The sequence below is a fragment of the Spermophilus citellus genome (genome assembly GCF_964194105.1).
Source record: "Spermophilus citellus genome assembly, chromosome: 10".
NCBI classification, from domain to species: domain Eukaryota; kingdom Metazoa; phylum Chordata; class Mammalia; order Rodentia; family Sciuridae; genus Spermophilus; species Spermophilus citellus.
Window position 1 is genome coordinate 29293898 of NC_138197.1, and position 25028 is coordinate 29318925.

At 48.5% G+C, this 25028-nt stretch overlaps 1 protein-coding gene across 2 annotated transcripts; it reads left to right on the top strand.

The window, feature by feature from the left end:
- CCND2 (cyclin D2) lies at nucleotides 1-23800 on the top strand. Of its 2 annotated transcripts, XM_081311294.1 has the most exons (6): nucleotides 1-122; nucleotides 303-530; nucleotides 2289-2504; nucleotides 5036-5195; nucleotides 12555-12703; nucleotides 21205-23800. In XM_081311294.1, exons 2-6 carry the CDS (start codon nucleotides 339-341, stop codon nucleotides 21352-21354), a joined length of 867 nt encoding a protein of 288 aa, XP_081167420.1. In that variant the 5' UTR covers nucleotides 1-122; nucleotides 303-338; the 3' UTR covers nucleotides 21355-23800. The 2 variants fall into 2 exon arrangements, with proteins under 2 accessions (XP_081167420.1, XP_081167419.1); XM_081311293.1 differs by having other exon boundaries at nucleotides 86-530.
- The last annotated feature ends 1228 nt before the right edge of the window (nucleotides 23801-25028 follow it).

Below are 25028 nucleotides of genomic sequence, written 5' to 3' on the forward strand. Positions count from 1 at the left end.
GGAACCCGAGAGGGGAGCGAGGCAGAGGGAGGAGACCTAACTGCCCAGCCAGCTTGCGTCACTGCCTCAGAGCAGAGAAGAGCGAGCTGGGGAGAGCAAGACGAGTTTGAAGGCGAGGACCGGTGCGAGTTAGGCAGCCCCTGAGGCTCTGCTCGCCCACCGTCCATCCCTTCCTCTCTTCTCTCCCAGCTTCTCTCTCTGCCCTCATCTTTCCCCCGGAAACCCCCGATTTTGCCAAAGGAAGGAGGTAAGGGGAACCCACGCCCCTCCCCCTCCGACAAAATAAAATAAAACTTTTCCAGTCGGAGAAATCAGGAGAACGAGTCGCTCGGCTGGCCATGGAGCTGCTGTGCTGCGAGGTGGACCCTGTCCGCAGGGCCGTGCCGGACCGCAACCTGCTGGACGACCGCGTCCTGCAGAATTTGCTCACCATCGAGGAGCGCTACCTTCCTCAGTGCTCTTACTTCAAGTGCGTGCAGAAGGATATCCAGCCGTACATGCGCAGGATGGTGGCTACCTGGATGCTGGAGGTAGGTGTGCAGGCGACGCTCATTAGGAGCCACAGCCCCACCTGGATTCTTGGCCCCCCACGCAGGGACCCAAACTGGGAGAGGACAATCCCCTCGCGGGCCTCCAGGCCACAGTGCGTGAGGTTACCCCGCGCCTCTGGGCGAGACGCGTGGCTGCAACTCTTTTCCTTGCTAGATTAACCGAGGGAGAGGGAGGGGGAGGAAAATCTAGGAGAAACGAGGCTGTCCTGGGGCGGGGGTGGGGGAAACATCCCGCGCGCTTGTGCCTGCATGTGGCTTCCTCGTCTTCCCACCCCCATCCCGACCTGTCTTTTGCCGATCGGCGGCTATTTTCAGTGCCATGAAGAAGGGAAAATCGCGACCCACAATAAAAGGCAGCCCCCCAAAAGGTCGGAGCAAATTCGTCCTAGCCTCGGGTCCCCGCATGTGGTCGCGACTCCGCGTTGGCACTTCAGGGGGGAGGGGGAGGGAAAAAGGAGGAGGGAGGAGGAGAGAAACGGGGAATTCAGGAGCCCCGGAAGTCGTATTGAAGAAACGCGTGTTTTAGGGGAACCCAAAAGAACCACTTCTTAACCCTCGCTCCGGATCTTTGCCGAGCGAACTGTGTGCCCACGTATGCACAGCTCTGGACCTGCCGTGGTTTCGCCATGTTGCTTTGCAAACTCCAGTTGGAAAGGCTGGAAAACGTCGCCCGCTCCCTTAAGCACCCTATTATCCCGACCACCCCACTTCTAGTCCTGCCCTCTCCCCCGAGTCCCCAACTCACAAAGATTACTTACAGTTTGGTTTTCCAGCTTCTTCAGTGCGGAGATTTGGGTGGGGTAGGATGGGGGGAGGGAGGAGGTGTGTGTAGGGGGAATTTCGGGGCACCCCTAAATAAGAGGTCAGAGCCCCCCAGTGCCTCTTTCCGGGGCTCCCTGTTACCGTCTTTCCTCCAACTGGGCACCACGTTCCTAGTCTCTGCCCTTGTGGGCCGCAGCCGGACACTCCCGCGCGGCTTCACTCCTTCAAGTTTCCCCTCGGGATCCAAAGCCCCAGGGGTCGAGATACAGACCTTCCTGTCACCCAAAACCTCCGTTTCGGGAAGCCTGGATCCTCTTTGGGGTTTTCACGCCAAAAGGGCTTTTCTAGGATATTTCCTCGATTTTTAATTATTTTTTGAAATCATCCCCCCCCTCCGACTCCAGCTGCCGCGGCTGCGGCGCTCTTCCTCCTCCCCTCCCTCCCCCGCTCTTCCCCACCTCTCCCCACCCACCCCCCCAATAGCGGCCCCTGGGGCGCAGGGACCCCCTCGGGCATTTTTTTCAATTGTCGGGAATGATAGAGCAGGGTCTGGGGATCCGAATGAGACCAAGAAGGAGACCCCCGGAGCCTCCAGAATATTTTTATTGATTTTTTGAAAAGATGACGAAATCCAAAAAAGAGTGAGTGAGTTAGAGTGCGCAAAGAAGTCGGAGCCAAGGGGAGCGCGGTGGAGCCTCGGGCGGCAGCTGAGCTGTTCTTTGCCTCCGGGTCTTGGTTCTTAAATTCGCCCCCTTTTTTTGGCTCCATGAGAATATCCAAGCACGGATGACCTATCGGATTTTATCCCAGTTTTCTCTTCTTTATTCTTATCACACTTTTTACTCCCCTCCCCCTCTTACATAAAAAAAAAAACTAATCTTTTTGTTGATTCCATAGACGATACTTTTTCATTCTTTTTCTCTTTTTCTGATACTATTTTCATTCTCCCCCGACCCTTGCCCACTCCCTGTATAGGTTTGTGAGGAACAGAAGTGTGAAGAGGAAGTCTTCCCTCTGGCCATGAATTACCTGGACCGTTTCTTGGCTGGGGTTCCGACTCCGAAGACCCATCTGCAGCTCCTGGGTGCTGTCTGCATGTTTCTGGCCTCCAAGCTCAAAGAAACCATCCCGCTGACCGCGGAAAAGTTGTGCATTTACACCGACAACTCCATCAAGCCCCAGGAGCTGCTGGTAATGACTGTCCCCTGCCTCCCTTTCTAGTCTTTCCTTCTTGCTCTGTTCTGGCCTGACATTCTGCCTTCCATTCACCAGTCCCAAATCAAATTCCTAGGATCGTGAATAAATCCACCACTGGAGTTTTCACACGGATAAGTCTCTTTGAATAAGAGCAAGCTATCCTTTGTGTTCCTACTATGTGCCAGTCAATGAGCCAAAACACTTAACCTACATCTGTGATCTACCAATAAGATCGTCATTGAAATTTGTGTTGGTGAAATTCATTTGAGTTGTATGTGTGTGTGTGTGTGATAATTAACTGATAGTATATTAATTAGGTTCCAAATTTTCAAACACTGAACTCTGAGAAAAGAGCCTGATTTTTCCATTATAGGAATGTGTTGCAGGGTGTCTCCTAAGAACCTGGAGGTCAAAGGTAATGTCCAAGATATTGATAAAGTCTCAAGATACCTACATATAGTGGCTGATCACTAAATCACAACACACTGATTTCTGAGTAAAGTCAAAATTTGGCCTTTTGTAGGAGTCTGAGGCCTGTTTTCTTAGGTCCAATGGAACTGTGACCTCTCTACAGCCCCAGGGGGTCCTGTCTTGGCTCTGGTTTTCTTCCAGGGAGAGCCTTTTCCCCACCAAATCTAATATTTTTCCCCTTACAGCTTCATGTGTAAGATGGCCATATTGCAACAGTACTGGAATCATACTTCCCTGGTCCACTGGTCCACCTTGGGTGGTTTGCACACCTTTTTCTGCCCGGATTAGAAAGGGGGCCCCCCTTTTCCTGCCCCCTCCTCTCCTTACTGGCAGGGCTTGGGCCTGCCTGCATGAAGTCTGTCTGGGTTCTTGAACCGAGCTCTTTGTGAGGAGCCTTCCTTTCTGGTGCTATGCTGCCATCTAGTGGCAGACATGCACATGGTTGGGGGAGGAATTGCAGAGAATGTAGAGAGGGGCATGAATGACTTCACCTTTGAACCGCTGCCAGAATTCAGCTGCTTCTGGTTTGGTCGGAGAGGCCCAGAAAGGTGCTTTTTTTCTGGGCGATCTGCTTCCTTTAATAATAGTGCAAGACGAGTGCTTCGTCCTCGCATTTCCCTGTGAGGAGGAAAGACTGGGACTTAAAGTCATCTTTGAAGACGCCGGTTATTGCCTACTGGGTCATGGATGGGTTTTTACTCTAACCTTCTGCATAAAGCCAGGGGAGATTTTAAAGCTTCTGAAGAAACACAGTGATCAGACTTGGGGACTAGTTTTTTTTTTTTTTTTTTTTTTTTTTTAATCACAAGAGAGCAGGGGGTAAAAAAAGGAAACTTCCATTTAGGAGACTGGATGTATTCTTCAGGATGCCCAGTTTTTCTAGGATTATCCAAGCTAATTTATATTGTTCCAAATAAACATTTTTTTTTTTAACTCTCCCATCTCTTTATCCCAGAAGTTGGGATCTGGAAGAGTCCACCTATTTGACAAATGAGAAAGAAAGCTGAGGCCCAGGGAAAGAAAAGGAATCGCTGCAGGCCACATGGCCAGTTGGTGCTGTGATTCAGCATCTATTCCTGGGCCTAACGAATGCAAGAAATTCGGTGTTCTCAGAGTAAAGGAGAGAGCCGTGGAGGTGGTCCCTGCCTTTCATTCTTCTGAATATGACTGATAGGCATATTTTCCCTCTGACTACACATATTTTTTTTAAAGTTTTGGTTTGGGCTTATTTCCTTTTGAGCACAATTTCCCATATGTATCTTGAAGAGTCACAAGATTTTTCATTAGCTGGGCTGCTGGTGAGAGGCCCAGAATGGATAGGTTTGTTTCCATTGTCCCAGAACTTGGCTTAGGGGTCCTGTGACCCTGATAGACACCTCTGCCCTTGTCCCACATTACCTCCATCTGCAAAATGGGATTTCGAATGACCATTAGCCACGGGGGCAAAGACCTGTGCAACATTTAGGTGAAAGGACCGAATGTCATATCCCCAAGTTTTCTGTATGATGTGTCAAAGGGGAATTTTTTTTTTTTTTTAAACCAGCAAAGAAAGAAACAGCACTTTTTAGCACCAGGTAAAAGCCAGCTAATTGGTCGCCAAAGAGTTGGGCCAAGGAAGCCTATTTTACGTTATATCTTCTGGCATCATTTTTCCATGAGGATTTAAAAGACTATCAATCCAGCGATAGAGATGTGCAATTAATTATTCCCAAAGGGCTACAATGTCCTTGGCCATAACTTATGGTAGGCCCAACTTTCTGGGTGGGCAGACAGCAGCATTTCATGGAAGTCGGGATTGGGTGGGAGTGCGGGGAGCTAGGAAGGAAAAGAATTACAAGAAAATAGAATCTTGGCAACAGAGCCTGAGGATAGCAGCAAAGAAGAGCCATCCTAACTTCAAAGCCCTTGGGGCATCCTGACAAACAGACCCCCTTCCAGCTTAGCAGCCCCATCCTATCATCATTAACACTGGTCTGGACCCCAACCCTCCCACACACACCAGATCAGCCTGCGGAGTTTTTATTCCGCTGTCCTCTCCCTGTCTTCCTCACCAGGAGTGGGAATTGGTGGTGTTGGGCAAATTGAAGTGGAACCTGGCTGCTGTCACCCCTCATGACTTCATCGAGCACATCCTACGCAAGCTGCCCCAGCAGAGGGAGAAGTTGTCTCTGATCCGCAAACATGCCCAGACTTTCATCGCTCTGTGTGCCACGGGTAAGGACCAGGCTCAGAGATTGGAACCAGGGAGGGAGAAGAGCCCATTAGGGCATGCCCTGGGGCAGGGGGATCCTAACTTTCAGTCAGTTGGGGTGTTTCCAGGAGGGGGGAGTCTTGAGCAACCCAGAGTCCCAGGTTTCATTCTTGAGTTCTTTGTTCTTTAACTTTATCGGAGCTGGTATATTCTCTTTTCTCTGCTAAACTCATAAATGGTTTATGACAGGTGTGGTAAGGGGAAAAAAATTGGTGCCTGTTAAAATGTTCTTTATGATGTCTAAATTGCTCTTTGAAGATTATGTATACTGCTTACTGGTTGTGTTTAAATCTTTAATCTTTTGAGGAAAAGGATGGCTTGGAGATAAGCCCAAGAGGAAATTTGGGGGGGTGGGGCAAGTACAGGTTAAAGGAGCAATGTCAAGGTAAATGTGCGGCCTTTGCTGATAGTGGCGAGGGAAACGAAAGGAATTCTTTCCCTTTCCACTGTGGGCATTTATTGCTGTTGCCTCTGCTGGGTGGGGGAATGAGCCTTTCTGAGGTCTAGGTTCTAGTGCCCTCCCTGCCTCTGGATTTTGGCTGCGGCCTTTAACACAGCAATTGCAGCTGGCTTTTCCATCCACACTGGGGATCCCACTGATCGATACATAGTTTTTGTATTTTCCTAATAGAAGTAAAGGCAGTGGTTTGAGGGTGTCTCATGAAGCTGACCCTTGGCCCGTTTGTACTTTTTTTTTTTTTCTTGCTAGTGGCCGTGGTAGGAGACCCTGGAAGCTTAACCACCCAGGGGAGAGGTGTCAAGAGTTCATATTTTTCACAATCAGAAACATTAGGTAATGAGCTAATGTTTGGAGAGGTTCAGCTTCAATTTGCCAGGGGTAGTTGGATTGTATAGGTGGAACTTAGGGCGAACCTCTTAATATCTTGTTACATGTTATTCTTGAGTTTGTGCAGATGATTATATAATGTGCTATAGTGTATATGCTCTTTGTCCACAGTCAAAAGGTCAGGCTTTGTTACTTATCACTGAGTGACCTTGCACAGGCTATTTGACCTCTCTGAACTTCATCTGCAAAACGTGCCTGTTGATACATCATCCTATAGCTTTTGCAGAGTGATTAGGAAAATTAAAAATCAGAAAGGATGTATGTGCAACCAGACATGTAGGAGAATGTGCCAAGGTACTAATTCCAAAAATGCCACCCTCCCTGATTTTTAACTCTGATTTTAACTGTTCCAGCTAAGGTGGATCTGTCACTCTAACACCTCCAGCCTCCCTCCTGGTTCCAGCAGGGCCCATGAGTTCTGTGTTTGTTGCCTTGAGTGTAAGAGTCCAAATATTCTACTTTTGAATCCAGAGCACAGGATTTGCTGATTTTCTTTCTTCCAGACCCCAATCAGGCCCCACAGCATTGCACATGTCCCCTGAGCTCCTGTGGAGTCAGCAGGGACAGATCCTGCAGGCCCCCACCAGCCCCTTTCAGCAGTGCTGCCTTTTGGAGGGCAGCAGCCTTTCTTTGCCTCCTCCGTCTCCTGCTGTCTGGTGTGGGCCCTAAAGGTCAGTCCCTCGTTGACCTGTCATTTTATCTCCCAGGCTCTGCTGTCTCCTTCCTCTCTTGTCATGAATCTCCGTGGGGGAGGGGTCAGCTAGTCCTTTCTCTCGGGCCCTAGGACAGCTGACCCCTGACCCCAAACTTCCCCATTGCCCAGCTGTTGATAGCCAGAATTCTGTTTTGACCTTGTGTCTTGACTGACAGATCTTTGGGGATCTGTTCACCCCTTTCTCCTCTCTGATCTCTTGTGTGATCCAGGCAGAGGTGCTAGGCAGAATTAGCCAAACATGGGCAGGTCCCCAAATTCTGAATAGGCCATAGGCCCATTCTCTAAAATTGGGGAGCCCATCCCCCACTCTTGGCCTTCTTGCCCAGATCCGTGGGGTGGCTGCCAATTTTGGGGCCATAATAGGGAGCCTGGGATTCAGGGACAGAGGAAAGAGGTCCAAAGGGAAATGAAGTGTCATGAACACTGCCTTTTGGGGGCCCTGAGCTCGCTTTGGCCAGAGAGTGGGGAAGGATTGGAGAAAGTGTGCCTCCAACCAAATCAGAACCGTGTGTCAAGTCCCAAGCCACGGACAGATCAGAGCGGAGGGAGGTCCTCAGAAGCTATAGAAAGGATGGTATAGGTATAGAAAGGATGGATGGGCCCATCTCACTAGGCACTTGTTCCTTGATTTGCCCCTGAGTTTGCAAGTGACTGAGTCACACAGAATCCCCTCTGCATAGAGGTTTATGGCAGGCAGTTGGCCTGACGGTCTGTAAACACCCAGCACTGCTTTTCTTGGAGGAAACCCCTCCCAGGGAGAGGAGCTACCATATCCTGCAGTCAGGATCTGAAAACTGGGTGAGTACACAGGACTGTGCCTGGCATGCAACAGGCTAACAAAAGGTGGGAGACACCACACCCCTCGGCTGAGCTGCTGCTAGCCTGCATCAGGCTCTCACAGATGCCCCCCTTTCACCCAATCCCGAACATTCTGCCTTGGAGCTGATGAAGCACCTGCGGCCAGGGTCTCGGGGTCCCATGGCTGCATGTGGGGACAGGGGTGTCCTGGAAAGATGGTAGGTGGTCAACCCTCAGACTGTGTGGCTAGTTTATGGGAAACGTTGGTTGTGAAAGAGCTGGCAGTGGTTCTGCAGAGAGCATGGAGAGCGCATGTGTGTGTGAAAGGGGACGAGAGGGCGCAGGAGAACACAGGGGCCACGGGAAGGGTGGCAGGTTGTCAGTCTTCCTTTATCAGACTCTGGGGGTAAGATGGTGGTGAAGCAGAGAAGTGCCCTCCTTCCCTTTCCTGCATGGCCAAAATGACATCTGGGATAGAGACAGCCTCAAGCTGCCTGGTATCGCTCTCCTGGCTGGTCCTGGTCAGCGGAAGTATTGGCAGGGAGTGAGGGGGTCTTCCTAGCTCTTGCTCCTGGCATTGCATTCTCTCTCCTGGAGCTTTTGGTACTGAGTGAGCAGAACTGAGCCCTAGTTCCCCTGGGGAGTTCTGATGTCAGATCTCCCCGGTCAGCAATCAAGGAAAGAAGAAGGATAGCACTTAGGTATTGGGAGATTCTTCCCACATGTCATGCTCAACAGACAGTCCCAGTTAGTCTGGAAGAGCCAATGGCATTGAGTTTGAACTTGGTGCAAGGGAGGAGGTCACTGCCTCCCCAGGGACCCTGCATCCCCCTCTTTTTGCACTAGGAGCCTACCTTAAGGAGTTGCATCTAGGAGTTTATGCCACACACACAAGTAGCCCCTCCAAGGCCTTCCCAAGGTCTAAGCCTTGGTGATAATGATAATCCATTGTGCTTTCTGAATCTTCCCAGTCTTAACTAAAGATGCTTCATTAGTTTTTTTCCCCAAGTTGTGGCCAGGCTGTGGTGACCCAGCAAACAAGTTCAGTGACTTGGCCCTTGATCCAGAATGGGAGATCTGCCTCAGTGGTTGCCAAGAAGAAAGAATTGAAACTCACCTTTCCATCCTGAGCCTCTGAACTGCCTCCACAGTGGAGAGGTCACAGGGCTGAGAGGAAGTGGCATGTTGAACTGGGAGTCTCAGTTCTTCTGTAAGCACACCCCCGTGGGTGGGGACAAAAGTGGGACAGAAGTGTGACACTGACTGTCTCACTTCCCATCTGGCTGTAAGATGAGTGAGTGCTTCTTGCCCTCTCTCCTCCTCCTCCCATCTAGGGCTTTGGGGTGAAATTGTCATAATTAGTTATTTTGTCTTGACAGTCCTGCCCCACAAGGACAGGGTGTGTTGAACTCTGGGGGTGGCAGATGACTGTGTGCCCAATGACGTCATTGGTATTATTGGTTGACCAATGAGTACCCTGGGTTCTGGCCCTTTAAACTTCCACCTGGCTGCAGGTTGGAGGAGGTGGGGAGGAAGGAGGGGGGAAAACAGACCTGGTTTCCTGTGTCTCCTTAGCCTTAGAACAAATATCTTTCGCCCCCTAGTGGTGAAGAAGAGCATAGCAGTCAAGATGTTTTTTGCAACCATAGCTAAAATAGTTGGTGCTAAACTTACTGGGGAGGAGGACCACAGAATCTATGGTCTCTTTAGCTCAGAACTCCTTCTCCAGTGAAATCTTACCAAGAAGTGAAGATGCCAAGTTGATGAATATGGAGCACTTCTCATGGCCCTTGTTCAGGTTATGGAGACCCCTAAGAACCCAGTATCTCCTATAGCTAACCTCCTCTTGGGAGGTTAAGCAATGTATATGAGATCACATAGCCTGCAGGTACCATGGCTAGACTAAGACCCATGTCCCTGGACTCCTGAGCTAGGACTCTTTCTTCTGGACTTTTCTTCCACTTCTGATATAAAAGTACCCTGAATCCGGGAGATAAACTCAAAGAGCTATTCAACTTCTGGTAAGTTATACAGAGCCCTGGATCTGGAGTCCAAAGATGTCCATCTTAATCCAAGGCCCAATCCTTACAGTGAGTGACATTGCACAAACCATTTAACCTCTCAAGGTTTCCACTCACCTTAGAAGACTTCTGAAACTGGTGAATTTTAGGTCATTTTTATTGATGTGTCACCATCACCACCATCAGCATGAGAAGCAGCCCTTAGTGCTTGTCTGCAGAACCAGGGTTTCTTTAATCTGTGTCCTTTGCCTCTGCCCCATCACCAACAGGGAAGAGGTAAAGTCCGATGCTCCTCATATGCGGGCATTGCCCCTTGGCTCCTGGTGACCAACACTGAAATGAATGTGGAATGTGCTGGAAATAGAGTTGCCAACTTAAGTCTTTCATTCATCATAGGCTCTTTCCATTCCCCTGTGGGGCCTTAGTTTTTGCCACTCCCGACAAAGCAGTAAGAGGCTTTGGGAGCTTGATGAGGTCATTTCCGGGACACACACTCAACTGGATAGTGAAAGATTCTCTGGGAAGCACAGAGCCCTTATTCTTTCTGGCCCTCATCATGCCTGGCCTGCTCTCTGCATCCGCCTGCAACCCTAGGATGCCTTTCTCCCTACTCCATGAGATGCTTGATAGACTGCAGCAGCCAGACAGCCCCTCACAACCCCACAGAAAGTTCCAAGAGTAGGAACAGTGCAGGTGATAATAAGATGGAGGCTTACCACTGTGCTTTCCACGGGCTATTTTAATTGATCCTCAGAACAATACTGAGAGGTAGGTATAATTGTTATCCTTCTTTGCGGATGAGAAAAGTGGCTTTAGACATTTCCCTGGAGTACATACCTAGCCATTTGTAAAGCCCCATGTTGTTTTGTATTGCTGTGTAAAGAGCTGGTGCCCAAGTTTAAGAAACTGGTGTTTTCTTTGGAGCACAAGCAGTGTTTTACATTTTGGGGAGTCATCCATGTTGCCTGGAATGGTGAGAACACATTGTTAAAGACTCCATCAGGCACTGTTCCCAGGAGGACTCCCCTTAGCACTGAACGTAGAGTCCCCTGTGTAGGTCTTGCACCTGTTGAAGCCCAGGACAATTCACATATCCTTGATGGCTTCATGTGCTTAACAGTAACGGGTTTTCTTAGCAGTGGGACAACAAACATAGGCACGGATGTGGGTGCTTCCTGGTCTGTGGCCTGTGGCAGAGGGAAGAGAGAGCCAGGGATATTTCCCTGCCCCTTCCCTGCCAGATGCTCTCACCCAGGGCCTTGATGGGCAGAGGGCCACGGGCCGGCTGCCTCCTCTGTGTTTTGAATGTCACAGGGGGAAGCTAACGAGGTTATTGGGCAGAGAAACACTCTCCTGTGACCCACGTGGAAGAGACCTACAGCAGAGCAGGAGGCAGGGAGGCTGGCTTTAGTTACACCATCCATGGACATAAGAGAAGGCACAGGCGGAGTTGGCAGACAGTAGGTGCTGGGTGCAACACCATAATATAGGGCCCTCAGGGTGTGAATGGTAATGGCAAAGGAAAGAGAGCCAGGGAGAGAGACAGACTTACCACCAGGCTAGCATGGTGTTCCTGGGATTCAGCCGAAATGGGAGGGGAAGTATGTGCATGGTTCATTGATCCCCAGTGTGTCTAAGAGTACAGACTTGATATTGTGGCAGTGGGCTCCCCACTAAAAGTGCTTCCATAGAATATGCTTTTACAATGGAGCATTGTACGGGGAGAAGGGGAAATACTAGGGAGACATGGGCAATACAGTGTGACTCATCTTCCCCTCTGCTCTGCGCCCCCACCCCACACGCACCTTTACTTCTGCATACAGTAAGTTCACTGGACTCGTGCTAGCTGGAGACGGCCCACTGGAAGGATTGTGCCAATCCAGGACTGAGTAATCAAACTATAATCTCTAACACCATAAGTCAGGGGTAGGGCAATGTAAAGTCTTAGCATTAGGGTTATACCTCTGTGCACCTTTTATGGTTGATGCGTGAATTAAACAGGAAAGATGTGGAAGGTATTGTGGGTGGTATTGGTAGCTGTTAGCAGCTGTAACAGGCAGCAGCTCTTGTCATGTCCCCTTGATGGACTGACCTGCTGTTAGATCATAGTCACCTAGCTCGCTGAGGGAGTACCAAGGGGACAATGGGTGCCTGGAGTCCCAGGCTGGCCCCACTGGGGTATAGAATCATCCTCTGACTATGCTCTTGGAGAGCCAAAAGTAGAGGGGGTTTAACTGGGATGCAGCGGTTAATCTTGGCTGCTTGATTCAAGTCCTCTGTCCTGTTGTCCCAAGGATCCTTGTTGTGGGGCTAGAAGTTGAGAACTGTGTGAAACTCGGCCGCCATGCACCCCATCTTCTGCATAGCTGCTTCTCTCACTTTGTTTACTTGTATTTATAAACTAATCTTTTGGTTTTTAGTACCATATTAGCGAGATGGTAAGATCACAACAGGACTGTCATTCTTCATAAAAGTTTGCCTGATTCTCCCACCTGTTTCTTGGTCCTCCTTCCAACATGGAGAGCCCTTGGCTTATCCCACCTGTAGGGCACATGGGGTAATTTTCCGCAGTCCCAGACCTCTTGTGCTCTGTTCCACCATCACCCTCTAGAGGAAATTATGTCTCATTCACCTTGAGGCCCCTACCAGGGCCAAGAATAGTACCTTGCACATGAGATCATGGGACTTGGGACCAGGGACCGTGAGCCCTCTTTAATTGGCTGGGTGCACTCAGATGGGCTCTCGTCCTTCCCTGACTCAGTCTCCCATCTAAAATCTGGAATAGCCATTCTGTGACAGACAGAGGGCTTGCTGTGAAGGGAGGAGCTGAGGGAGAATGTGCCCTGGACCAGGGGCCACTTGTGCAGCTGCCTTTCCAGCTCCAGCTTGCAAGCTCCTGGGTCTTTCTGTGCCCTGACCTCCTGCCCCTCGTCTCTTGCAGACTTTAAGTTCGCCATGTATCCGCCATCGATGATCGCAACTGGAAGTGTGGGAGCAGCCATCTGTGGACTCCAGCAAGATGAGGAAGTGAGCTCTCTGACTTGTGATGCCCTGACTGAGCTGCTGGCCAAGATCACCAACACAGATGTGGTAGGTGGTGGCTGCCTGCTTGGTTAAGACCGGGTGTCTCAGCCCCTGTAAAAAGGCCATTGGTTTGATTATGGTGGGTTGTGGGTGTTTGTGTGTGTGTGTGCAGGCTAGGGATGATCTGTTTTCTGAGATCAACATTTAAGGTCATATGAAATACAGCAGGTGAGGTCCCTTGAGGTTTGGAAGCACCACTTGCCATAAAATCCAGACAAGAAGAACTCAAGCAAGCTGATACTAGGGGAAGGTTGTTATCTAAATTTTTTTTATGGTGTGGGCTTCTCAGTGTCTGAATTACTACTTCATTTCCATTTATGTCCATGGTGTCTGGCTGTCTCACTGAGCAGTGGAGAGCTTCCTGGCTGCTCACACGCACTGAGATGGCGAGACACAGGGAGAAGGCCCAGCTAGACCCAGGGCACAGGAGACGTCCCTGTGAGAATGGCGGATGGCGTCCAGCCCTGACAAACCTCCCCCACTCCCGTCTCTTACTTCCCTTTTGTTCAATATAGTAACGGCTTAAAAGGCACTCTGAAAAGACAAAGTGCTGTACACATTAAACAAACTATTATTAGCTATAGGCATCTTTCCTTTCTGTGTGGACAGCCCAGAGGCTGTTGCTTCTAGCTGCCAGAGTTGGAAACTCCTTAAAAGAAAGGGTTTGAGACAGACCAGGGTTCAGTAAGGCCCTGATTTCAACGGCAAGGAAATTACAGTCCTGGAGGGTCGGGACAGGGGGGTTCTGAGAGGACCCAGAGGCAGGGGAGGCAGTGACCGAGCTGGGGGGCCCAACCTCCGAGCCCTGGCTCCAGCTTCGAAACTCAGGCTCCGCCCCTGCGGCAGCTCCTGTGATCTTGTTGTTTGAAAAAGGTCTTTGGTTGAAAGGCAACTGGAGAGAGGGGTGTTGGCTCCGAGGCCCTTGTGCATCACCATGGAGAGGCTCAGGAATGCAGGGGAACTTCATGATGACACCCTCCGGATGTTCTAGGGGAATTCAGGATACCCTGTGTGGGAATGCATTGAGTTAAGTCATGTGATCTACAGGCCTGTGACTGTTGCCTCCACAAGGGACACTGAGCACAAGGTTAGACCTCCTGGAGCCCAAGGCTGCAGCTTGCTGGCTTTCCGACCCACCCACCTGTGTTTGGCTTTGGCATTTGTTTTTGCCAGCTCCCAAGAAAATGGCAGGTAGGGAAGGGCCTGAAGGATCAAACCCTAGGTCCTTGTCTGAACCAATTTTTAAATATTCTTTTTAAGATGCTAGCTCCAAAACCTGTAAGATCTGGATTGCAAAGAGCCCTCCAGTGCAGTGTGAAGGGTGCTGTTTTATCCCCCAGAGAAAAATCGTGGACAGAACTTCACGTTTCTAGAAATGATCCACTTCCTTTCTTTTCTGCATGTCTCCTGCTCAGGTTGTCTAGGACTTCCAACCATGGAAGACCAGCCTTTCCTCAGCGCCCTGAGACCAAACTGTCCAGGGCAGGAGTCTGACTCCCAGGCATTGTCACCTCCTTCAGATATTTATAGACTGGCTCTGATAGGCTGACCCCCCCACCCGTCCCAGGTCTTCTCCCACATCTCTCCTTGTTAGTCACATGGACAGAAGTCACTGCCACTGAGGCTCTTGGGTGGTGTCTTCTTTTTGTGACTGCAAACCAGTCTGCCATGTCATCATATTGGGGAAGCTCTGCCATTTCCAGATACCATGCAACCGGTCCATTCCTCAGGCTGGGCTGCAGGCCTGCAAGGCCTTCTTAGCTGTCCTGTAAATCACGGCATTGAGTTGGCACTTCATCTCTGTAAAGGGCCTGTGCCGGGTTTCTTAACTGGGGCTGCATGCCCCTGCCTTGTTTTCCACAGTGGGACTGGGGCTTAATGTTTTAATATTAAAAACCAAGCATGAACATCATTAATAGAATATAAAATTTGCACCATTAGTTCAGATAAAAATTTGAGACTTCTAACATTCTAAGCTTCCCTCTGGCTCCCAGTGGCTTGCTCACTCTCTCCCTACGGGTGTTTCAGTGGGAAGGTTAGGGCTTTGGGCACTGGGCTGGGGCACTGTGTATGAGCAGCTTCCTGAGTGCTCAGTGCTCCTCCCATCCATCAGCTTGTGTTCTCTGAAGAGCTGAAGTTCAGAGTGAAGGAGAATGAAAGGACTAGAATTTAGAACGCATTAGCATTTGGAGGGAGGTGAGTTCTGCTTCCTGAGCTCTGTTTGCCGTGAATGAAGAAGTGGTGTATTTCGAGCACTTCCTGTCCATTCATTTCTGGAAGGGTTCGGTGAAGGCCCAGTTGTTGCAGGCTGTATAGAGATGAGCATGGCATAGTCCCCAGGCACCGTGCTAGAAGTTGGGGGCAGGTGTGTGAATGGTGCCTGGAAAATAGATGATGATGTTCTGGTTTTCAAGGAACTTAGCGATTATACAGAGAATCAAAAAAGGACAGTATGCAAAACCATTCCCAGTCAAGATTTGGGAGGAATGTGTGCCAAATGTGTGTTAAGAACCATAAATGCAGTAGGGCAGCAATTCAGAGGAAGGAACTCAGGAGCCCCTAATGCAGAAATGCAGGCCTCTTAGCTGTATGAAGTTGGTGACAGAAAACGCCTTTGAAATGCAAGTGCAAAATGTGGTATGGACAGGCAGTGGAATATCATTCAGCCTTTAAAAAGAAATGGCCTTCTGATAATATGCTACGATGTGTGTGGGCCTTGAAAGTATTCAGATAAGTAAAATAAGCCAGGCACAGAAGAAACACTGCATGAGGGACCTGGAAGAATCAAATTCCTAGATAGAAGTAAAATTGAGGACCTGTGGGGAGAGGAGAATGGAGAGTTAGGATTTAATGGGTAGAGAGTCTCAGTTTGGGATGTTGAACAAGTTCTGGAGATGGAGCATTCTGGTGATGGCACAGCTGTACTTCATGCCCATATATGATGAAAAATGTCTAAAACGGTCAATTTTTTGTTATGTGGATTTTACCACAATAATTTGTATATGTACATAGCACATGCACATTGTGTGTGTGTGTGTGTGTGTGTGTGTGTGTGTGTGACAACCTAAGACGTGCTCTGAAGACGTGTTGAGCTGTCCTTGGAAAAGTCAAGTACATGTTCACCCTGGACCACACCTTGCCCCCTAGTACACAAGCACATAACTCAGGAAGAGCTGCCACCTGACCCCCCCACCCCCCCAAGTGCAGTACTCCCCATGCACCTTGTTATTTATGATCCTTTCAAACTTACAGAGTTTGCTCTCGCTTTGGGAGATAGGCCACAAATTTTCCAGGAAACAGACTTTTGAAAGTAGTTCCCCCTGATTCATCTGAAGTGGCCAGACAAGTTTCTCTGCCACTGGCCAGCGGCAGTTAGCTTGGTTAGGAGGGACCCACGCAGCTCTGAGGAAACGGGTCTTTGTTGCTCCATCTGGTTGCTAAAATAAACCGGAACGCTCCATTCCAAAGAGAAAGCTGAGTGAGAAGCCTGACAGACAGTTTTACAGGGAAGGAAAGTCTCAGAGGGTGGTATATTTTAAGTACTTTTTCCTTCCAGTTATAAGAGTTGCTAAAAACAGACCCTAGTGAGCGAGTGAGCGAGCGAGGCTGGCGTTTCGGGGGGAACTTCTGCTGAGGCTCTTGTTGCCAAGGGTAAGCTTGAGAAGAGGGATCCACCGTCCTGGGCCCCCGCAGAATCGGGGTTCCTCTTCCGTCCCCTGGGCACTGTGCTTGCGCTTCGTGCCAGCATTTACCTCACCGTCCCCTTGTCTATAGGACTTCTTGAATAAGACCCAACTTGTACTCAGCTCTTTATCCAGAGCCCCTGGCAGAGTCATTGGGGAGTGATGCTAGAGAGAGAGGGAGGGAAGGAGGAAGGAAGGAAGGAGTGAAGGACAAAAGGGAGGCAGATGCATTTCAAGCATGTTTCTCATTCATTGGTGTCCCTGTGTCTTTCAGAAAGAAACAGAGAGACATAACATGTAGACTGTGATTAGATATTGGTATGCTACAAGTCTGGGTCCTCTGAACATTACCTGACTATCTCAGAGCAAGTCACTTAATTTTCACACCAAATGGCACACATTCATTCATTCATCAAAGAGTGGCAGGGAGACTCTCCGGCTATGGAGATGTGAGACGACTGGGAGATGTTTATCAGAACAGCTACAGACCCTAATCATCTGGCCATTACATTTACCCTCTTCTATCTCAGTTACATCAAAACTCTTTGTCACATTCTTAAATCCTGCCCAGAGAAGGTTCCAGCATGTCCCTTCCTTGGGGTCCATCCTGGCATTTGAAGACCCTGGTTGTCAGTGAGCAATTAAAAAGCAATTGGCCTGCAGTGAAAGGAAGTCTCCCCCTGTGACTTCGAGGTTTTCTCCTCCCCTCGGCGAGAAGCTCAGGGCGAGAAGCTCAGAGCGCACCTTGTTCCAAGGCCTCTCCCCGGGGAAGGTGCCTTTTATGGGCTGTATAGAGCCTGTGGTCAGGAACCTTGTGAGGAGTTGCTGGAGGGCAAGCTGGGGGCGGGGAGGTGGAATACAAGTGGGGGCCTCTGCCTCCCTCCCCGCCTCATTTCTCTGCAGGCCTCATTTGGTATGCAAGGAAATAAGCCAAACAGCCTGTGAAGAAAGGAAGAATGAGATAGTTTCCTAAGTTGTCTCTGCCTGAGTTGGCCATGGGTCTGGGGCTCATTCAGCCCTTTGTCCCCCTGTTGAGTGCAGTGCGTGTGTGGTGACAATGGAGTGATGCAGTTCCACTGAGGGCTAGTGGTAGGAGTTCCGTCAGCCCATTCATGGAAGCAGAGGAGGGTGCAGGGCACGGAGCTCGAGCCAGCAAGCAGAGGAAGTCAGAGGCCCGTGTAACGAGCTGGAGATCACAAACGCTGCTGTCAGGGCTCCGAGGCTGGGGGCAGGCGCAAGGGAGAGGGCCGGGGGAGGGGGCCTATCATCGTAGGAGTTGGAGGGGTGCCCGACCTCCAGCGCTGCGGAGTGCCACCTGTCCAGGCTGACAGACGAGCATTATGGCTTTCCTTTTAATCAGCTTAATTTGGGGGCATCTTAGTACAATGGCTGATGCTTCTGGAGGCCGCCACGAAGCTGAGATCCCAGAGCCGCGGCACCTCACAAGCGCGGAGCATCTTTTTGTTGGAGGCGCTGTCACCATCCTCCCTTGGGCTATGTCTCCCTTTCTTGGAGGTTCTCTGGCATATTTGTCCTTACTGAGAGCCCAGAAGAAACAGAAGTCTAGGAAGAATACACTGGAATTGGAGGCTGGCCCTTATTAAAGCCAGACTCACTTGAGGTCACCACAGGGCAAGCCACTTCACTTCTCCAGGCTTTGGTTCCTTGGCTGGACAATTCCCTGCCCGTTTGCTCTCCAAGAACCACTAGAACCTCCAAATTCTCCAGTTCTATGATTTTTTGGTGGGGGGGGGGGGCCAGGAATTGAACTCAGGGGCATTCCACCACTGAGCCACATCCCCAGCCCTGTTTTGTATTTTACTTAGAGACAGGGTCTCACTGAGTTGCTTAGCGCCGCACTTTTGCTGGAGCTGGCTTTATAGTAAGTCATCTGAGAATCCTCCCCTTTGGAAACACTAACTCTACTCAGGTTGGCCTCTCAGCAGGAGCAGTATGGCTGGATTAGGGACAGGGTTCTTCCTCCTGATCACCACCTCCCCCACCCCATCCCATGCCTCTCCTGTCCTGCTTTGGGCAAGAATGGGGCTTATGGGATGTGATGTCCAGTTGCAGGTAATAACACCACTGCAACATTCTCTCTCTCTCTCTCAGACACACACACAGGCTTTAAATCCTCTGAGAATCCTGCCATCTTCTTTAGATAACAAAAGCTTTGAGGCTTTGTTTCGGGTGAGCATGTGCTGCCACATCTAGCACTACCACGGCTGGCTAGAAAAAAACATTTTTAAAACACCCCCTTTGCCATTTCCTGGAGTACCTGCACAGTGAAGGAACATCACACACTAACTTCCCAGATTCAACTGATTATTCTATACAAGGAAGAAAGAGAGGAAGAAAAAAATAATACCGTGCACAGAAAGGGGGCTGGTGAGATGGGATGCTGCTGGTCTGAGGTCTCAGCCCCAGCTCACACTGCTGGGGTGAACATGCCCTCTAACCATGATCTGAGGGTTTGAAGAGGTGTTGCCATGCAGCCTGACCTCAAAGCACGAATCAGCTCCTTCCTTTGGTGCTCAGATGGAGCAAGAACTATCTATTTCAGCTCCAGAAGAAGAACTAATGGTGTTGCACTCACCAATTGGAATGTAGGACGACCTTCCTGAGGGACATCCCACTGTAGTTTTGACCTTATGCTAGCCCTCACGTTAGCTTTGATTCTTCACTTGAGATGATTATTTTTAGATCATAAGACTTTTCAGATTCCTTCTGCTGAAATGCCAGTACCCCTAGAAACATGCTTTTAGTCTTTTCCACTGAGCAAGTCATGACCTGTGGACTCAGGGCTCTGGATGAGCCTTGGGGAAGGAACATAGTGAAGAGCTCAACAGGGGGCCTGTGACACCCAGATTCCTAACCACTAGTGAAGGGGGTCAGGCAGGGTAGGGAATGGGTCTGGGAGATGTAAGATTACCTTACAGAGAAGGTAAGAGATATTAGATCCTTGGTGCCAGTTCTTGATGCCTTCTCAGCTTTGAGCATACACAGCGAGCCCCACAGTCAGGCCACATTGGCCTAGTTCAGCCCCATCTGTTCTGAGCACATCCTGAGCCAGTCTTGAGTAAATGCTAATCCACACCTCATTTTAAAGAAATCTAGGCTGGACATGGTATACTCCTTTAATCCTAGCTACTTAGGAGACCGAGGCAGGAGGACCACAAGCTGGAGGCCAACCTGGGCAACACAGTGAGGCCTTGTTCAGAGAAAAAAAAGGGAGCTGGACATGGTGGCACATGCCTGTAATCCCAGGGACTTGGGAGTCTGAGGCAGGAGGATCACAAGTTAGGGGCCAGCCTCAGCAATTTAGCAAGACCCTCAGCAACTTAGTGATGCCCTATCTCAAAAAGGGAGGGGATATGACTCAGCACCACCACCACCACCCCCCTCCCCCTTCAATCCCTAGTACCTCTCCACAAAAAAAAAGGAAGAAGAAGAAGGAGGAGGGAGCATTCTTTCAGATTCCAGGACTGATTCACTGTTATACATAAGAAATAGTATTCATTTATTGGACTGCTACTTAGCACTTCATATATATATTACCTCAATTGCTGTTTTGCTTTGAGCATTTTGTCATTCTGATTTGACAGATGGAGAGATTGAAATCAGAGTAGTTAAATAACGTGACCATTGCCTGCAAATAACCCTTCATCGGGCCCTAATTGTTGCATTCTGGGTGATATCGAATCTCTGCCGTCTGCCCTCCTTGTCTTTATTTTAAAAAAAGTTTTATTAAAAAGCTGCAGTTTGAAATGTGGAATTGATGAGAGATAGGAAAGGAAAGTTGAGGCATAATGGAAACTTTGTTCCTCAGTATTGGATTCCAGCTTTACTTTAGATATTCGGGGGGGGGGGGGGGGGAGATAATGCTTTTGTGTTTGGCAAAATAGCAACCTCTAGGTGGCGAAAATGGCACAGGGAAACAGACAAAAGGGACGTGTGTGTTAAACCGTGGAAAGACATGAGGACGTGCAGTTTAGAGTATTTTCTATACACGCGTGCTGCTTCAGAAAACACAGAGAGGCAGTCTTGCAGGGGAAAGAGGCTGGAAAATAACTGCCAAGAGCAGTTTCTTCAGCTCACACCCCAGCTAGTATTACTAACCACACTCCCTTCCTAGTGACAGCCGTGACTGGCCCTTGCATTCCATGTTGCCCAGCTATTAAAGCTTCTGCTTGGATGGACTCACTCTAGATTTTCCCTACCAAATATAGACTAATAAAAACAACTCTGCAAATTCTTGCTTATTCCCAAATTGGACAAGCTCAAGTGTCCTGAATTTTGTAAACATTCTGTATTGTATTTTTGTTAGCCTTAAGGGAGTGGTAAATAAGCAGAAAATCCAGGATTTTTGTGTTTCGTTTTGCTTTTAAGCACTTACACAGTTTATGTGAGGGTCAGGACAGTGCAGTCTCCCAACTTCCCTTCTGATCTGTTTCTCAGTTTCTGCCGCCTCCCAACTTCCCTAGGTAGAAAGCATCTAGATTTCCCACTTGGTCCTTTGATGACCAACCGATGCCCTTCTATGAATGGACCATCATCTTAGGCCAGTGCTTCTCAGGATTGGAATCACGCAGGCTCCTGTAGGTCGTGATTAGCTTGGTCTGGGTTGAGGGGGATGTGCATTTCCAGCCAGTTCCCTGCTTGGAGATCTGAGGTTCCATGGAATTTCACGAGCGTCTCTCATTTACTTCTACTGGAAAACGAGCCTGGAGTGATGTGAGTTGAATTGTGTGTGTCTTCCTGAAATAATGCCCCGTGCCCTGCTCATCCTCCTAATAGCTCTGGTCTGGACCCCTTTCCTCTCAGGATTGTCTCAAGGCCTGCCAGGAGCAGATCGAGGCTGTGCTGCTCAACAGCCTGCAACAGGTCCGTCAGGAACAGCGTGCTGGATCTAAGACAGAGGATGAACTGGACCAAGCCACCACCCCTACGGACGTGCGGGATATCGACCTGTGAGGCTGCCATTCGGGCCCAGGGAGAGAGGCACGTTCATCACCTGCTCTCTCCCTCTCTCTGGTTATGTTTTGTTCTTTGTGTTTTAGGATAAAATTCTACCCCCACCTAGATCATATTTAAAGATCTTTTAGAAGTGAGAGAAAAAGGTCCTATAACAACGGAATAATTAAAAAGCATTTGGTGCCTATTCAAAGTACAACATAAGGGAATCCCTTGTATATGCGAAGTTATCATTTGATTATGTAAAAGCAATAGTAAAATGCTTACAGGAAAACCTACAAAGTAGCTAGCCTGCAACATGGGAACAAATTAGAGAAGACTCTGTTTTACATGTTATGAACTAGTGCATGTGCCCCTTTTAGTGGAATCGCAAGGAACTGTGCATGCCATTTATGGCATGATTAGATTGCGAAGCAATGAACTCAAGAAGAAATTAGAAACAAGAAAGCATGATGGGGAGGGGGTACAAAGCAACCTGTCAACACAATTGGACCATTTTGGAGGTAGAAGCACCTTTGCGCCTAACCACATGTTCCTAAGACAGGAACAATGTTGGATCTCTATGTTACCTACTCTTACCTACAGTAGCTGCTACCTAAAAGAGATGTTGGGTTTTGCCAGTTGGACACAGGTGATTGGCTCCTGGGTTTCGTGTTGGGTGACTTTCCGCTTCTTCTTCCAAACATGGTTCATTGCAGACACCACTATATTGTTATCTAATGAGGAAATTTCGCTATGGTCCATAACCAAAACTCATCTGAAATGGAGGCAGATGGAGACCAAGGGCGGGATCTAGAATGGAATCTTCTATGTTATGGAAGAGGGTGAGGTGACCTTGGCATCCCTTATTAGAAAAAAAATAATAATAATTTTTGGTGCTGATTGGCATGTCTGGTCCACAGTTTAGCATTGTTATAAACCATTCCATTCGCAAAGCACTTTGAAAAATTGTTCCGGGGGGATAGATGGGATGGTTTATGCAAATTGTGCTGAATACTCCTTCCCTCTTCTCTTTTTTGCCCCTTCCCTTCCTGCCCCAAGTCCGGTTACTCTTCATTTCTGGAATCTGGCATTTTCTGGTACATAGTTCTAGTACCCCTGCCAGGGCTCAAGAGACAACTCTTTCTGCTAACATTCCCATCACACCATTCCTCAGAAAAGCCTAAAAACAAAGGTCTGTTACCATTTGATGACATAGAAGGATCTGAATTCCCATCTATATATACTTCTCCTTTGGACATGAAAGTTAATTGCTGGTGCAAAGACAGATAGACAGCCAAACATCAGGGTGTGGCATTTTGTTCCCTTTTCTGTTTTTTTTGTTAATTTTATTGCAAAGTTGTATTCAGTGTACTTGAATTCCCCCCCTCCACTTCTTAGAGGCATTCAGTTAGCAGAGGGTTTTTTTTTTTGTTTGTTTTTTTGGTTTTTGGTTTTTTTTTTTTTTTGCACAATTGTAATTGACAGGTAATGAAGCTATTTGTTAAAAGATTTGTCTTTTTTTAAGTAAAAAAAAAAAAACAAAATCAGAACAGGGCTGCTTTGAAGAATTATGTGCAGATTCTGCCTTGTTTCATAGTATGAGGGTTGAAGATGGAGAAACATCTAAGGGTCTCTTATCTTTCATTTTATTTCATTCAGTTTATTATTATTATTTTTTTTTTGCGCTGCTAAAAAGCTAAGATCATTCATCCTTATTCACATTAACAGTACCTAGCTGTAATGTTTCACAGAGTGTGCTGCTATTTTATAAACATTTTTATAATATATTATTTTACTGCTTAAATTCCAAGTCCTGAAGTAGGTGGTTGAGATATGAGTTCTTCGTACTGGAAAAGCCCTTCCATAGTTTGTTTTCTTCAGGTAGCAGATTCATGGTTGTTTTTTTTTTTTTTTTCTTTTTTCTTTTTTGGTTTTTTTTTTGGGGGGGGGTTGGTTTGGTTTCCTCTGATCACATTCTTCAAAGACAGAATATTCTTTACCTCAGGTTTACTGGACAAAAATCAATAAGTACAAAGGAAAATGGTTCACATTTTTTTGTTTTCATAATACCTCACAACCATACAGTTTCTGCTTGGGAGCCCACTCTTGTGAGGAATAGAGCAGGCAGGAGGGGCAGCCGAAGGCCCCTTCAGGAAGGCAGGAAAGATTTGGCCCCCAGGTCTCACACCTGGGGACCTTTTCAGTTTTGAAAGTCACCAGGCTCCCATTTTGACTCCGGTATCCTCATCATGATGGAAAAAATACATTGAACCCAGGGATCCTCCCTCCCTCCCCCTCACGGCAGACATTCAACCCGAACATCATGCAATGGACTAGGAACTCGGTTCCCACAAGGCACCAGGTATCAGGAAACAATGAAAACAAACTCCAGCAGGCTGTTTGGAGATCCCCTTCTTGTAGACCTTTCAGAAGCAGGGCCTTCGTCTACTTAAGGCCCCTTCATCTTGGAAGTTTCTCACTTCCTCCTCTGTCTTTCCCCTTCCCTGGCATGGACCCCCCCCCCCAGGAGTAAGATCGTCTCCATGGTTCTCCTAGGTCTGAATCTGTGGGCGGATGAGTCTAGGGCTGGCGGTATCTGGTGCTTCCTTCTCTCACCTCTGTTCTTGGCTGTGGCAGGCAAGCACCATGCAGGGGCCAGGTCCTCTCCCTTGGTGGCACTCAGTGGTTTGCAGGTTCTGAATCACATTGAAATGGCATGATGGGAAAAACAGGTATGATGAGTAAGGGCTGGAAGTTGAAAGGAGGCGAGGAGGCTGCTTCTCTGTCGAGGTGAATTCCAGGTGATCCAGTCTCTTGGGAAGTGTGTTGTGGAGGGTTCAGGAATTTGTGAGTTAATGCAATCCTGAAATGAGAGGGAATTTCTGGTGGGTCAGTGGGTGGTAAATTCAGAAGATTTGGAGAGGAAAATTGAGCAGCCAGTAGTTAGCCAGTCCTCTATGGGGAGCTGTCCCCTAGAACCAGGAGACTTGAAGCCCAATGAGGAAACAAGGTACACCTTCATTTAACAATGACCAAACCGTGGTCTTAAACAAAGCAGCAAATGACAGGACCTGACAGATAAGGAAGGAATAGGCCCTGAGACTCTACCCACAGTCTGTAACTGTCCACTTTTCCTTGAGCCCAGGTGACACTGGACACTTCTAGCTTTTCCCCTTTCCCATCCTTGGGGCCTACTGTGATAGTAGGTATGGGGCTGTTTGGCTTTTCTGACACAAAAGAAGGAATCCTGGATTCATTTAAGTAACTGGAACCCCCTTCGTGGATTTGAACTCCTTGGTAGGAGTTTTTATCCCAGAGGGGTTCAATTCTCCCCATGGATTGATTTGAACTTCCTTTCCCCCACCTTTCTTTCCCTCTTTCTCACCACCCGATAAAGGGATTCCAGATTTATTCTTTTCCTACCTTACCATCTATTCTTCTTTATTCCTCTTTTGTTGTTTTTCCTCCATCAGTGGGGACAAAGTTGTTCCCCCAGCCTGCCAAATTTTAATCCTTTCCCTGTTTTGACCAAATTGTAAGGGGAAGAGATCTTCGTATGCCAAAAATATATGCTAAGCATAAGAAAATTCCATGCAGATTCATAACAGCCAGGAATCCTGCAGGACGCAAGGGGGAGGTTCTCTCGGCTGAATGTCCCACGTGCTGAGAGGCACGAACTCCTTCCAGAGGGG